Source organism: Oryza glaberrima, chromosome 3 (assembly GCF_000147395.1).
Source record: "Oryza glaberrima chromosome 3, OglaRS2, whole genome shotgun sequence".
In the NCBI taxonomy this organism is placed as follows: domain Eukaryota; kingdom Viridiplantae; phylum Streptophyta; class Magnoliopsida; order Poales; family Poaceae; genus Oryza; species Oryza glaberrima.
The window spans coordinates 21,078,992-21,095,085 of record NC_068328.1 but is presented as its reverse complement, the minus strand read 5'-3'; the positions used below and the strand labels follow the sequence as shown (position 1 = coordinate 21,095,085).

At 40.8% G+C, this 16,094-nt stretch overlaps 3 protein-coding genes across 3 annotated transcripts; all 3 read left to right on the top strand.

Annotated features, from left to right (window-relative positions):
• The first annotated feature begins 3,064 nt into the window (after positions 1-3,064).
• LOC127768562 (agamous-like MADS-box protein AGL80) lies at positions 3,065-3,814 on the top strand. Its single transcript, XM_052294170.1, has one exon. The coding sequence runs from the start codon at positions 3,065-3,067 to the stop codon at positions 3,812-3,814; it is 750 nt and encodes a 249-aa protein (XP_052150130.1).
• A 3,038-nt stretch (positions 3,815-6,852) lies between these two features.
• LOC127768563 (secretory carrier-associated membrane protein 4-like) lies at positions 6,853-11,355 on the top strand. Its single transcript, XM_052294171.1, has 12 exons — positions 6,853-6,930; positions 7,312-7,398; positions 8,255-8,317; positions 8,685-8,718; positions 8,808-8,930; positions 9,041-9,103; positions 9,219-9,312; positions 9,513-9,558; positions 9,668-9,735; positions 10,034-10,082; positions 11,071-11,136; positions 11,249-11,355. The coding sequence occupies exons 1-12, from the start codon at positions 6,853-6,855 to the stop codon at positions 11,327-11,329; spliced, it is 852 nt and encodes a 283-aa protein (XP_052150131.1). The 3' UTR covers positions 11,330-11,355.
• Positions 11,356-12,015: 660 nt separating this feature from the next.
• Positions 12,016-16,094, top strand: LOC127768561 (secretory carrier-associated membrane protein 4). The gene is made up of 13 exons (XM_052294169.1): positions 12,016-12,375; positions 13,344-13,409; positions 13,507-13,620; positions 13,712-13,774; positions 13,917-13,950; positions 14,048-14,170; positions 14,351-14,413; positions 14,547-14,640; positions 14,775-14,820; positions 14,930-14,997; positions 15,289-15,337; positions 15,548-15,613; positions 15,727-16,094. The coding sequence occupies exons 1-13, from the start codon at positions 12,307-12,309 to the stop codon at positions 15,811-15,813; spliced, it is 942 nt and encodes a 313-aa protein (XP_052150129.1). The 5' UTR covers positions 12,016-12,306; the 3' UTR covers positions 15,814-16,094.

Here is a 16,094-nt window from a genome sequence, read left to right as displayed (position 1 = left end):
GCAACGGCTGGGCTTGTAGTGTAGCTTTCCTCTAACTGACGCATCCAAGCAAGGGTGGGCGTGATGGAGTTTGGATGGGCCCTACGATGGCCTATGCGGCTTCCGGATTCACCTAGGCACGAGAGGGGACTGCCCGCTGCCTTGCGAGGAGTGGGGGTGAAACCTGAGGTGTGGTGTGCTTGGTTAGAGGGGGTTATGCGAAGGGTCTTGTCACGGCCTCTTTCCGATATGTCGTGGTGGCATGTCGGCACACGGAAACGTGTCGTGGGGCTGTGTCTTGTGGGTATAGTTGTACACCTCTGGCCAGAGTAAAACTATTCGAATAGCCGTGCCCGCGGTTATGGGCGGTCGACCAGATTCACCGTGATTAGTCCCACCTTAATAAATCGACTCAATGCACTGTAGTTCATGTGGGTTGGTTGGGCCTGTTCAATGTGGTGTAGCGTTGATCAGTGGAGATTTAATGTTACTTTAATTACTCAACACTTTTACTGTTTTGCTCAGTAAAATATTTTACAACCGGCTTTATGCAAATAGCCACAAACCGTCCTTGTATCCCCTTGCACGTCTGCATCATTGGTGTGGCTTGCTGAGTATGGTGGTTGTACTCAGCCTTGCTATTATTCCCCTTTTTCAGAAGTGTAGTGCTTCTGAGCTGAAGACGAAGTTAGAAGGCCAAGGCTCAGACCCCAGTTGAGTTTTGCCTGTGGAGTGGAGCTGAAGCCCCGCTAGGATCGCCTTTTTCCGCTGCTGTCGTTCTCTTTCTGTGTGAGGACTAAGCGCCTCTTCTATAAGTATTTTACGCTTTTATTTACGTTTGGAACTGTATATTACTTGTTGTTTTGTGTACCCTGGCTGGTCCTGGACAAGGATTTAATACACAAAATAGTCTAGAAATTTGGGCTAAATTTCTGGGCGTGACAGCAAGCCTCCCCTAGCCACCACCTTTCTAAAGTCTCTGATAGGTGGGCCCCTATTGCAATTGAGGATGGTTTGGTCAAACTTTAAGTCGGTTATGAATGACTTGTGGGCCCTCCAATCCTTGTATGTCTGGTGTATTTTCTCCTTAAATAACATGCATACATATATTTACCAAAACTAGTGGAAGTTGTTAGTAGTAAACTCCTACCACTAAGTTTTGCTAGTACATTTGATATCTTTTATGCAGGAATTGATGGTTAAAGTTTATACTTAATGACCGTCAATTGCCATGCCACCAGCCATTGAGTTGCTCCTCCAACAATTGGCATAAACATAGGTGTTGCTGCTTGTGGTGGTACTTGAGTATTCTATGGAAGACTAACATTCATTTGCTGGAGGAAGACTTGGAATTGTGCATGGAGTGTCGACCCGATGTCCAATCGTGAGTGCGATATCGAAGCTTGTGTTACTGAAGTAGCACCCAAACCTCCTAGAAGGGTCAGGGCCACCTAGACTTGGGAACAATCTTAGGCGTGCGGTGGGGCCGGAGGATGGATAGAACACATTCAGCACGGCCACGCACGTCGCAACACCAACTCTTGCCTGCATGGCCGCTTCTTGTTGTTGTTGTTGTTGTTGTGTGTTGTTGTTGCATCTGGCGAAGCATTTCCTACAGCCTAGCCATGTTTTTGCTTCATTTCCTCATACTCCAGCCTTGGGACCGATGTTGTTTAAACCGTGCTAGGCATCACTCACTGGTCCTCAACTTCGTCGCCCCCTGAAGCCTACATGCCTGAGCCTAAAGACTCTCAGGCTGAGCTTCGACGGGAACCCCTTGGACTTCAGCTTTGGCACCATCTTCGGCGTCACCTTCGGTAGTTCTTGCGATGCTCTGTGGAACCGTTTTCCTCCTAGTCAACCTTCTCTTGGGTGGCATTGACTTTTGCTCGGTTCCCGACGGACGGCGCTAGCTGTTGTCCAAAGACGAACACTTGTCCTAATGGAAAGTACGAAAACAATGAGGTATGTATCGTTTTTTTTGGAATTCGTCTTACAGTTAAAAGCTTCTTCAATAGTAGTGGATGAAATTCATCTGCACACTAATAATTCACCAAAAACAATAGTTTCTGTTTCCCTATCTTACTTGCCGCCACTAGATTTCGTATCCATTCCGTGATCTGGATCTTTAATTGTTGGAAACTTCTCAAGTTCTTCTGCCAAGCCTTGATTAATGAACTACAAAATCCCTCGAATTCATTCTCTCGTTTCCATTTTAGAGCATCTTAATCTTAAGTTTCCTATTTATCAAAGAAAAATTCCTCTTACGGGCTATTTATAGATTTACAAGCCTAACAACAAACCCTGGGGTTTGGCTTAGATAGGCTTTTACATTCCTGTCCCATTGATATGGATGTTTATAGGGATATTCTTGTCTTTACCTGCCTTCTCAACCTACTGAGCGGATACGGGTCAACTATTGTGCTGGCCCTTTCTCAGGGGTCTTTTTAGGTAGCTTTTATTGTCCTCTCCACAGGTGTCCACTATTAGGTTGTCGGCCTTGGACTCCGCGGGTTTGCCCAACTCCGTAGTGTTTCACTATGCTTTGTCGTGCTCCACCATTCTTCGTTACCATCTGCTTCGGCGTGTCGGCTGAAGGGCCTCATGGCCTACCTCCAACACACCATGTACTTAATTCTAAGCAAATTTTAAAAATCTTGACTATTATACTTCAATCCTATTATGTGTATGAAATAGGATGAGCTTATAAATATCTGTTGAACTGGACCCATGTTAAGCACCTTATTAGATTAACATCTTTGGTGTGAACACGTTATCATCTAGCGAGTAATGCCTATTGGCTGTTGCTAGCTCATCCTTGCAATGAAGTTTCCAAAGACATACACGATTAAAGGCCGACAGGTATGCTAGCCAACTGCATATTAACCAGGCATTTTTATCAGGAAAACATTAACTCGCATTGATTCATTTGATATAATTTCTTTCCACAACTTGCTGATTGTTGCGATCTGATCTTCCACTATAAAAGCACCATATTCCTCTTTCTTTGATCTCATATCAATCTAACCATTTCTCATCAATCTACAGGTGCATTCTTGCAAGAAAGTGGTGAATCGTGAAGGCCATGGCTCGCAACAAGGTGAAGCTGCAGCGGATCATCAATGATGCGAAGCGGCGGGCAACATTCAAGAAGCGGCTCAAGGGCTTGATGAAGAAAGCAAGCGAGCTGGCAACACTATGCAGTGTGGACACATGCCTCATGGTGTATGGTGAGGGTGAGGCGCAAGCAACGGTGGTTTGGCCATCGGAGTCGGAGGTGATGAGAGTTCTCGAGCGCTTCAAGGCCTTGCCACAGCTGGACAAATATAAGAAGATGACCGACCTAGAGGGCTTCATCCAGGAGCGCATCGACAAGCTCCAAGAGCAGTTAGACAAGGTGAGGCGTGATGCCGATGAAAGTGAGACCAAGCTACTTCTCATTGAAGCTCTTGAAGGCCGCCGCCCAGGCCTTGAGGAGATCACCATTGAGCAACTTACCAGCCTTGGCTGGCTTGTAGATGCACGCCTCAACATCGTCAATGATCAACTCCAGAAGCTCCACGAGCAGGGCCTCCTACCGGCGTCTGTTTCACTGCCAACCATGGGGGTACTGCCTTACACCACGGCGGGCTACACTGTTGCGCAAGAGGCACCAATCCAAAGGGGGGGATGGCTCGTGGGTGTTGTAAGGGGCATTGGCTCATTGGGGTATAGTTTGTTCAGAGGTAGCGGCAGAAGCAACACTGCTGGATCCAGTGGTGACATGGTGCAACCTTTCAACATTGGCGCAGGATCCTCATTGGCCAACCAGGGTATTTCATTCCCTCCCAAGTAAGGAGGGGCTCATTGCCATTTGCATGCCTTTCCAGCATGTTAAGGGTGGGCTTCTTCTAAAATGATGTTTTCTAGAGAAACCATGGTCAACTATCAAGTTTGGAGGGTCTCTATCACTCCTTTATTTACAACCCAAATATCTCATTCCTTTTTTTATCCCAGAATCCCATTTCCATTTTCAGTCCTAATATCCATTTTTCCTCTTTTAGATCCCCATAAACTATTCTTGTTGTTTGCTTCATGTACTTGTGGTATCTAATTACTAGCTAAATGCTTAAACAATGAAATTCCTCTCTTTTATATATTTTGGGACTTTTTGTATAACTGTACTCATGTATGCTTAAACAGTGAAATTCTTCTCTTTTATAAGCTATGAGAAAATGGATGAGTGAGTAAATTAAAAAAAAAGTCTATGTTCAACCCAAGAAAGATCTTATGTGCAAGGAAAATAATTTTTTTCAGTTCGACCTATACTACCATATGAAATAGGTGAAAGAAGAAGCGTAGCAAAACTATAGGATCTCTTGCTATAAGAGGAATCTTTTCTAGCAATATTTATTTTCCTAAAGAGGCGGACACGATTTTTCTGCCACCCTTTGCATTATGCGGATTTCAGGTGACCGACCATAGGTGCACTATATTTGGTATGCAGCCTCCTACAACTGACATAATTAAAATATGCTCGTATAAGTGCTTTACGGTGCACATATACTTTATTACGACAAAATATTGTCCCAACGAACATGGCAAGACTCCCTCCTCCATGGGAGAGAAGCAAAGCCTCCTCCGTTTACGGTGACTCCGGCCATCAGATCCACCATCATAACCCAATGCCACCTAGCCACTATCTTCTTGATACCCCATCGCCTCTACTACCCACCACCTCCTCCCCACCAAGTAGCTTCAACAGTACTATCACTTTGTCGCCTCCTCCCCATTGCTGCCACCCACCATTGGGCCTTTCTCCACCCTGACCCACCTCTAAACGAAGAAACTCCCCTCCCTTCTCCCCTCCCTACCCCCACAGTAACCCCCAAATTCTAATTGGTTGTAGGCTGTTGCTGCCATTGCTAAAGTTTATCGAATCTACAAAAGATGGAGGACAAACTCGCCAGTGCATGAACCAAGGTCAGCAATTTGGACACAACTAGGCCAGGACGTTTGATATTTACAAATTATCAAACGGTATTTCACCACGAATAGAGAAATGTATCTAATTAATGTTTCATCATCTGTGAAAAATGTTTCAACAAAATTTGTTTTAGATGTTTCATCGCTCGATGAAAAATGTGTCAACGCTTGGCAAAAAAAATCAAACAGATGCAATCATCGAAAAAAAATTGATTGAAACATCAAGGCCCTATTGTGCAACATTGAAGAAAATACATTCCGCATTGTACCTAGCATCCAACAAAAAGAGGATGAAACACTCGAACATAACAAAGTAAAGATAAACAACATAATGCAACATCCTACCGTTGTCTTCTTCCTGTGCTCTGGTGACCGTATCTGCCTTCTTCCTCTACTAATCGATGGATCCGCCATCGTTCTCTACTCCAGTAGTTGGAACTGTCGTTGCTCTCTACTCTTGTTGTCGGATCCTCCTTTTTCATCTACTTCAATGGCTAGATCCACCTTTTTCCTCTACTCCTTTAGTTGGATCTGAGTTTTTGGTGCAAATTTGATGTGGAGGCGGTTGACGCGGGGTCAAGTGCTCATTGACAACAAGCTCGCGAAGCCACGTCAAGACAGAGGTTCCACCAACTATGGTTGGTCCAGGCGGCTGCAGAAACAAGCCGTCACGAGCGTGAGGTCGGGGAAGCTCAATGTTGTGGCCTTCCCTTAGAAAATTTGTTGACACCAAGCAAAACAAACATGAGGGAGGTGGCAATGGCATGAGGTGGATGGCATCCAATGATTTTGCTCGAGTTGGACGCTTGGCAGCTAGCGTTTTCGCAACAATTTATAAGATCTATAGCTTTATCTGTAGAATGTTGTATATCTGTTTTTAAATTCTTAAACAACCCCAGTCAAAAAAATTCCTAAACAACCTATGACAGAGTAGCAAATAATCTTTAACGCCTATCATGTTTAGTTGTTTGAATTAGTCTTTTGCATGTTGTAACAGCATTTAGCTTCAAATTCCTTTGTGCATTGCATGGCCGGACTGAAATATTCAGAGGTCGGTCAATTAGAGACTTTTTCGGTTGTAGTGGCTGAGTTGGGTCTGCAGCGTGGGATGACGCGTTCAGTTGTTAGATCTAGTAAAGTCGGAGTCTGATATGCATGTAACAACCTCACGGGCTGAGGAGAATAAATAGAAGAAAAACGAAAAGCTGCGCCAAAACACTTCTCTGTTTTCTCTGTTCTTGTTGGTTTTCAGTGAACTATTCATCGTCCGACAATTTTCAGAGAGATTGAGCGTGTGAGCTGAGAGCGAATCGAGAGTTTTTTTTTATAACCTAAAGTATACATACATGAATGGAAAAGCCCGGAATAATTTACCAAATACTGTGTACATGATTTATTAGGGAATTTTGTTTTGCCAACGCCTTGTTCTCCACGTACCGTTGCATATATATATACTCTAACATATGCATGGAAAAAGCTGTCAATTGGCTACTCCTGCTTGGGCTTACGCTGCTGAAGCCACTTGTGCGCCAACCAAATTCCAACGCCACCGTTTTTGCCGTCCCGGCCGGCCGGCCGGCTCACCATACTCACCAATTACTAGCTACTCTGGCCCAGGAACGTATCCATCGACCACGACTAGCTCGAGGGAGCATAAGTGCATAACACAACAAAAGAAACAATATTAGTATTTCGCTAGCAGAGCGGTCGTGCCGTACAAGGCGTGCGTCCGATCGAGTGTGTGCCATATGACAACGTAGCTACTAGGACGACGACACTGGCTTTTTACAGCATCTGCGACGAAATTTCCATCCCGTAGCTAGGCATACAAGTACTACGTACCTATATTAGCAGCTTAATTGCCAAGCGAGACGTTCTGAGAGTTGGCATTCTAAACAGTTGCGATCGATGGCGGCCGGAGGGAGGTGGGGGCACAGCGACAACCCGTTCGAGGAGGTCGAGATAGATCAGGTCAACCCCTTCTCGGTACGCTTCTTCTCCTGTAGCTCTATAAACTTGCTCGAATATAATTTTGTTCAGAATTGCTTCGAATTCAGTTGTGTTTTTTTATGAGTTTTTTATCTCTCTATACTAACTAGATTAATTTGGCCTGATATCTCGATCCCTCCTGAGTTTAATTTCCCAGCTTCTTGTTTTTCTTCTGTTGGACAATCTTTTGGTCACTTAAGTTTCCATGAACATCGAAACCTGCAACAAGAAACTGATATAGTTATTGTCAGTTGCAAAGCAATTATGTGACTGTAGTATTGTGATTCCGAAATTGTTTCTATACATTTCAAATTGTTTGGTCTGCGTACCTCTTTTCAACTTGTCATGAACTGACCATATATATTTGTATTCATGTAGCACCCACGTCCAACTCCACTCCCTCATGAACCTGTTGCCTTCTACAATGACCCTGGTGCATCCGTGGATCCTCTTGATAGTAAAAAGGTATCTGGACTGCTTAAGTAGTACATCCTCGCTGATCAGCAGATATTATTTGCTAGTACTACGTACAAAGACCTAGTCAAATAAGCCAGTAGACGCCACGTCAGCCAAAACCGAAGACGACGCTGCCAAGAGATCTCGTTTGCACTGGTTTTGTGAGTTGGCGGATCGGCTATATCTGGTTTTTCGGCTGAAGGACTAAAATCAGAGTGGGCGACGAATTGAGGGATCTAAGGTGAACTTATTCCTTTTGCAGAGGGGGCTCACCCACCACCTATTGTCGCGCACATCCTATATTCACATAAACCCAGTAGTGCATCTCGTAACGTTGCTTCTCGATTGATCATGTGAACTTAATCGGACTTAACTCTGACACCATGGAAATCATATGTTGATTATGTTAGTTTTATTTCACTTGCACTCGTAAATATTTTTTTTCTAGTTCGTCACTGTTTAACATATATAGGTGGTGTTCCTTTCTGTATAGATTTTATCTCGATTTTTCATTAGCATAATTTTTACACTGCTAACAGCATGATTCGTGCAAAAACTTTCTATATATAAGTTGCTTTGAAATATCATATAATTTGATTGTTCAAGTTTGTAATAATTAAAACTTAATTTATCATGCACTAATGGTTTTTTTTTTTGCTTACACTAACTTTATCTTTATTATCTTCATGGGAAGAATGCCACCATATACTCATGAAGGGTAAAAAACGAACCATTTTACTGCCATATATGGCGATTCTTCGAGCTTAAGCCAACTTACTGGACCCAGTATTAGAGCTTCCCTAGTATTTTTTCCCCTTTTTTAAACCCCAGATCATGTCCCTTGACCATGTCTGCAAATCTTCAGGGCCTGAAGAAAAAGGAGAGAGAACTATTGGCTAAAGAGGCTGAGCTAAACAAGAGAGAACAGGTATGCATGCACTAGCTAAAATAAATGGGAAAATATATAGTGCAACCACAGATGTAATGAAAATCTAGAGACCACTCTAGAATGAAAGAAAAAAATGTTTGAGACTCATCTACATTACCATGAGTAAAACTTTTAATCTCAGATTCACCATGACTAAAAATTTTACTCTTGGACTTGGATATTCAATCATGAGTAGAAGTTTTACTTATTGTGATGTGGACAAATCTCAAATCATTTTTATATCCTATGGTACTTTTTAAGTTTCCATTACATATATGCTTTACATTACATATTTTCGCTAAATAAAATATACAGTGGTGTTATATTTTCCTGTTATGTATGCAGATACTAAACTAATTTTCTGCAGGAACTAAAAAGAAGGGAAGAAGCACTTGCAAGAGGTAAATTGTATTTTTTTGTATTAACCATACATATGTTCTATTTGATATTTCCCATTAATTTCGTGCCAGTGTTCCTCTTGAATACACAGCTGGAGTTTTTATAGAGCCAAAAAACTGGCCTCCATTCTTCCCCGTCATTCATGTTGATATCTCAAATGACATACCCGTGCACTTGCAGCGAGTGCAGTATGTCGCTTTTGCATCACTCCTAGGTACAAATAATCAGTAATTGACTATTTTCTTAAAACATAGCTATTTTTCAAGAACTATAAGTTATCGAAAGTGTAACTACGGGCTAAGATTATGCATACCTCTCATGCAGGGTTGGTGATATGCCTCTTCTGGAACATAATATGTGTCAGTGCTATTGCGATTATGTGGGGCGGTATGGTTTCAGAGAAATTCATCTTATTTAATTTGCATTCATGCCTTGTATGTTAAGCTTTTGTCCCTAATTTGTTAGTTTTGAGCAAATATGTTAATTTATTTCATCTATGCAGACCCTAGGGCCTGGTTTCTGGCTGCCATATACTTCATTACAGGATGCCCAGGTGCCTATTTTTCATGGTACCGGCCTCTTTATCGTGCCATGAGGTACTACATATAATGCCCTTACTGATTCTCTGAATTAATATTAGCAAACATTATAGTATTGTACTAGAGTACCTGGTCAAAACTTGATCATCACTACTTGACACTTGGTTGTGTATACCCACTTGTTATTTTGTTAATATAGAAGCCAGATTTCTATCAATTATCTAAAAAATCATTTGACACGATCCCATATTCTCTAGGAAAGAAAGTGCTTTCAGATATGGGTGGTTCTTCCTGTTCTACTTTGTAAGTTTTCTTGGTCTCTTGGAAGATCTGGAAATTTTGAATTTATTTTACATCCTATTGCCTACTTGTTCCAATAAGAATGGCTTATGTGTTCTTATTGACTATGCAGTTCCATATATCTTTCTGCATCTATGCAGCCATTTCTCCATCAATTTTTTTCGTTGGAAGATCATTGACGTAAGGTCCTTTTAGCCTTTTTTTTTTTGGTTTTTATATAGTTCTTATTTCAGCTTGACAATTAGTTATTTACAGATTGAATTGTAGAAAGTGCTTCGTTTTCTCATAAGTAAATATTTTCAGTTTATTTAATATATCTGTATGTGTATCACAAAGAAGCTTTACTTTGACTATTCCTCATGTCCAATTTAACTATGTTGCATAAAATTGCTAATGTTTCTTCTCAGCTTATGCTACTTCCTTTGCGGTTTTGGAACTTTAACTGACGAGCTTCTCTTATGTTATTTATCATTCCCAGGGGAATTTTTCAAGCGATCAACGTGATAGGCTACAATGGTGCAGTCGGGGTGAGTTTATACTGTGACAGCATTTCTCGATTATGAGAATGGGAACAGAAAACAATAGTGCAATTTGCACATTTCAAAATCTAAAAATAATTTAATTTAAGCAATTGCTAACATCTTCAAGCCATATCTAAAAGAAATCTCAAGCTTTAATACTAGCACCCACAATTTATACGCATAAATGTGGTCTTACGGTAGGAAGTTTAAATATGGTCCATGGAGTTATGCTAACCTAAATCTATTGACCATTTGTTGAACGAGCACAATCGCGGGTGAGTGCTTGCGGGATGTGTGTGAGTGTAAGAGTGTTGATGTACCATGTGTGGATGGACATTTTTCTCATAATGGAAGGAAAAAATATTATGATGTTTTCAGACTGGAACAAGTTTTTCAATATATATATGAAATGTTAGCTACAATGAGGTACCTGGAGAGTTCAGAGAGTAGTTGTATCACCTTAATGTAATTAACTTAGATTAATAAATCGTTAATTATCTAAAGAAAACAACTTTTGGCAACTCCTCAAGTTAGTACCATAAAATCGTTCTTTCAAATACAGTTTCACTTGCTATATTTATTTTGATAGAAATTGTTAGCCCCATCGGTTGCCCTAAAAAGAATAAGCCAATGCGAAACTTTGAATTTTCAAAGTTAAGTTGATTTTAACATATTTTCAACACATATATAAATGATTTACACATAAATTATTTTATATCGCTAATAAACCGTTACAACTTATAGTTAGCTTTTGGACAACCAACGAGGCCATACATAATACTCTTTTATTACAAGATTAGTCCTCAGTTTACATAACAAGATTTATAAAAAAAATAAGCTTAATTTTTTTTATGGATCGGGGCAGTGTTTCATACCTGGGTCCTTATTATACTTCAGATACTAGTTGTACGACTGAAGGGATACAATGTTGTTAGTGGCACTAGTTCCCTCTTTCAATGCTTTCATAATTACATGAACTATTTCCGTCTTTCAGATATTATTCTTCCTGGGTTTCGCGATGTTCGTCCTTGAGGCGTTGCTGAGCATATGGGTCATGCAGGTAAGCGCACACAACCGCATTAATTAACTTTGCCTACATATATAAACCCAGTGATATAACTTCCTTCAAGACAGAATTTTAATCATGGGAAAACCTCTGCTTCTACTTGCAGAAAGTATATTGGTATTTCCGCGGGAAAGGGAAGGAGGCCGAGATGAGGCCTGATGCTGCAGCAGGCGGCTCGCGGTTCTGACGCCGTAGCAACCCTGAACCTGAAGCTGCAGCTAAGGATAGACAAGATCAAGCTTGAAATTGTTGTGAAGTTGTAAGTGGATTTGTTGGATTGTTGTGGACTTGTGGTTGATGGAAGTGCAAGAACTGATGATGCACTTATAGATCAGAATTGTTTCACTTGTCACTCACATAGATATTTTGTTTGCTCAACTTACTTTCCTTGTCTGATAGTCTGAAACTACAGTTCCTAGAAAAGAAAGTAGAAGCCCAATCTGTGCCTTGTTCAGATGCTAGCTAGTAGTAGCTGCTACAGAGAAAATCTTTCGGCAAGCATATACTTCTCCGTCCAAAAAAAAAAAAAAAAACATTTCTAGCAACGAACTGTATCCAGGTTCATAGGTAAGATAGTTTTTTTTTTAGGGAGGGGGTATGTTGTTGCATCACGCATATATACACTTTCTGTCTTTCTTGACATCATGTCGCAATCCAATGGAAAGAACAGATACGGGGAAGGCCGTTCTCGCAAAATTTCAGCTATGAACTCGCGAAATCTTGCAACATGGATGAAATTTTGTGAATATCTAGTAAAGTGTGTAATGTAGAAACGTACGCGGTCGCTGTCAGGGTGGCGTAGAGGGGGCGGCAAAGTGAGAGAAAAACATTAGGCCGAGTCTGAGTCGTTGCAAGGCTGAGGTGTTTGACGGCAACAAAAAAAGTAAACACGACGGGCTGAGCCTGAGCCTGACAAATCCACGCGGAGTCCGCTAAAATTTTTCCACTGGTTCTAGAAGATCGCCATCGATGATGCAACGACCAACTGCTTCCTCTGCGGAATAGCTGAATAAATTCAGAGTTCAGGTCCATCTAGGCTGCTGCTGCTGCTCTTCGTCTTTGCTGACCTCGGCACAGGCAGAGAGAGAAGCCAAGAAAAGGGAAAAGAGAGGAAGAAGAGAGGGAAGAGGAGAAGGGAGGCGCGCGGTGATCGGAGGTTGATCCATGGCTGGCAGGTCGAGATACGACAACCCCTTCGAGGAGGGCGGCGGCGACGAGGTCAACCCTTTCGCGGTAAGCTCGCCGGCGAGCTCGCCATGTTTTTTTGTTTCCCCGTCAGAAAATATTCAGACCCATCTTCCGTTCCTCCTTGATTCCTCGAGTTGCTTTACTTGTATATATAGATATGCTTTACTTGTAGCAAAATTGATTCGGTGATCATGTCTGCTTCGAATTTAGTTGCACCCATAAAAACAGCTCGGCAAAACAAACCAAAAAAAGAAAAAGGAGAGAGAGAATATGGTTTTATGAGAAAAAAAAATAGCAGGAACACAAGTGACAAAAAAAAAATTGTTTGTACCTTGACTGGTATGTGCAGAGCTGCCTTTGATTTAGGTCCTGTCTGGGATTTTTAAGGAACTACGGATGATCTAAAAGTGATTCTGTGTCCTCTTCATGTGTTGCAATTTTGCAACTAGGGACTTTATTTCCGGATTCGACTGTGGCTTGCTAGTTGCTTGCGAACCCTGTTTCTTGTGTCATGGGAGTTTTATCATTTTTTTAGATAATATGGGAGTTTTTTTTAACATATATACAATCAACTGCATGTTGAGCTCACTTCATATATTAAGGTTTGTAATTCTAGTTCATTTTTTAAAAATTTTACTTTTACCGGAGAGAAGTGCATCTGTCCAAAAATGTAGAGTTCCTTTGAATTGAGTGAAAATTTGCTCAAATTCAGCAAAAATATTTTCAAAATTTAAAAATTTTATGAAAGTTATTTTTGGTTTTTCATCACCTCCAAAATCAATTTTGCATTTCGAAATGTAAAACCCTGTATATATTTAATAACTCTCACAGCAGAAACATATGTTTGTGCAAATGGCAAGTTAATTTTTTTTTCTTGCAATTCAGTATTTCTGCTTTGATATTAGGCGGAACGCTGTTTACAAAATTAAAAAAAGGGACTACAAACAAATAATTCTTCAGGCACCAATCGCAATAATCTTACTGATTTATCTTGCTCAATGCTCATCTATCAGGATAAAGCTTCTAAAGGAGGATCAGCAGGTCAATCCAGCTATTCCGGAGGCGCATTCTATACAACAGTGAGTTTGCACTACACAGAATTTTACTTACAGAAATTATAAAACGATTTATTTGCTGGTTGATCATCTGTACGTTGACGCAATCATCTTGATGCAGCAATCACGCCCTAGTGCTCCACCGGCCACCCACCTTTCGCCTCTTCCTCCTGAGCCAGCTGACTTCTACAATGACTTCTCGACCCCGGTGGATATTCCAATGGACACTAGCAAGGTTACTACACTACTCTGAATGATGTGATGAAATGTTATTTGACATGATTCCCAAAAGTAATTTACCTGCGTGTTAAATATGCATAATATAGGATATGAAAACAAGGGAGAAGGAACTTCTTGCAAAGGAAGCCGAGCTAAACAGGCGAGAGAAGGTAACCTGAACATGATGCAGAACAGTGTTAGCTGCATGTACTTCCTTGAATTTCAATTCTTTCCAACTATGTTGGCAAAGTTGTTGTGCCAAGATGGATTTGATTATGTGTAACATGCTGATTGTCGCTTACGTCTGTATAGGAAATCAAAAGGAGAGAGGAGGCTGCAGCACGAGGTAGAGCTTCTGTTTTGTTGTCATCATTTTTTTCTTTCTTGTTGCCCTTTGCCTTCATCCCTGTAGATTTGCACTGCTGATCTTACTAGTTTTGCAGCTGGTATTGTGTTGGAAGACAAAAACTGGCCTCCATTTTTCCCCATCATCCATAATGATATTGGCAATGAGATACCTGTCCACCTGCAAAGAACACAGTATGTCGCATTTGCGTCACTCTTAGGTACGTGTTTCTTTGATTTGTCAATCCTCCAATTTGCTATGATCACAACAGCAGGAAAAAGAAAACAGATCACACCAAAATTATTGTTTCGTACTGTACTACTAAAATGTACCTGAGTTCATTGAAAAAGGATTTCGTACACAATATGCAAGAGCTCATTTCCTCTTTTCTGTTTTGTAGGATTGGTCCTGTGCTTGTTTTGGAACATCATCTGTGTTACGGCTGCTTGGATTAAAGGGGAAGGTGTGCAGATAAAAGTCCCTTTTTTTCTGAAATATCATTTTGTGAAACTACACTATACAATTTGAGGTGTTGTACGCACTCAACTGTATATAATTAGAACTTATTTATATTTACTCCTTGTTTCTTAATGCAGGTCCCAAGATCTGGTTTCTTGCTGTCATCTATTTCATTCTTGGATGCCCAGGTGCCTACTATCTGTGGTACCGACCACTTTACCGTGCCATGAGGTAAATGAAATATTACTACTTGTCACACATTATAATTTGCATTTTTTGGGATCATTTTTTGTGAGGTTTTCTGTTGTTTAGTTCGAACTAATATCTCCTTGGCTCATAATTTATTTCTGCAAAACGTATCACAGGAATGAGAGTGCTCTGAAATTTGGATGGTTTTTCCTGTTCTACTTGGTGAGTTCCATTTATCACTACAGAATTACTGATAGTTTTGTACATTGTTTCTTTGTTCCTATTGAGGATTTGGGGCAAGAATCTCACATGTTTGTGTTGACACAAACAGGTCCACATCGCTTTCTGTGTGTATGCGGCTGTTTCTCCATCAATTCTATTTGTAGGGAAATCATTGACGTAAGTTTCTACAAATATTCTTGCTCTATTGCAAGTTTGCAATAGGCTCCATTTCTATTTCCAGCACTCCAAAGTTTTCCTGATCTAAAAAATACATGTTTCATCGTTCCAAATATTCAGTGACGTCTTCATCTCTGATCGGAATAAACTTTATTTTTTAAGTATGGAACAATTTATTAAGATCAATACATGTTCTTTGGTTATGTTTAATTAGCTCCCTTTCAGTACCTTCTTGAGAAATTATTTCAGGATCATGTCTAATTTTCTTCATCCTGTTCATTCTTTGTGCAGAGGAATTTTTCCAGCAATCAGCTTAATAGGCAATACTGTTATCGTTGGGGTGAGTGAAAACTGAAGTCTCCTGACTTAACTAACAACATTCTACACTACAAAATCAAAATCGTTTACATTTATTTCCCTGTACAACTCATACATATATGCAGTGGAACACAAATCTTCATAAAACTGAAAGAAACATTCCTTCGACCCATGAACATATTTCTTTTTTAACAAACAACAAAATCATTGTCTGATACTATTCGATGAGCAGGTGTTTTATTTTCTTGGATTCGCAATGTTTTGCCTGGAGTCGCTGCTCAGCATGTGGGTTATTCAGGTGAAGTCCTGTCTGCTGCTGGTTCTTTTCTGTTGCCTGAATTTCTGAATGCTTAGCGTTTTTCAGAGGAAAATTTATCTAACCTTGTGAGCACTGTGCTCCCTGCACTGCAGCGTGTGTATCTTTACTTCCGGGGCAGCGGGAAAGAGGCCGAGATGAAGCGCGAGGCTGCACGCAGCGCAGCGAGGGCGGCGTTTTGATGATGATGTACGTATGCGTGAAATGCATAGGAGTGTCCATTGTTTGAAAAATTACTGTGCGCTGTAAATTTGGAGAGTGGTAGTAGAGTTGTTCTGCTTATGATATGTAGGATTTTGTGACTTGATTTGAGATTTCTTCCGCTGTCCATGTCCATTTCTTCTGATCTGTTCTAACTTCATGCTTTGCACTTTAGGTATACTAGTATATATTTGAGAGAGAAAAATTGTGGCATTAGGACTTGCCAGATCTATGTATGTAACAAAAAGCATACCTTTCTGCA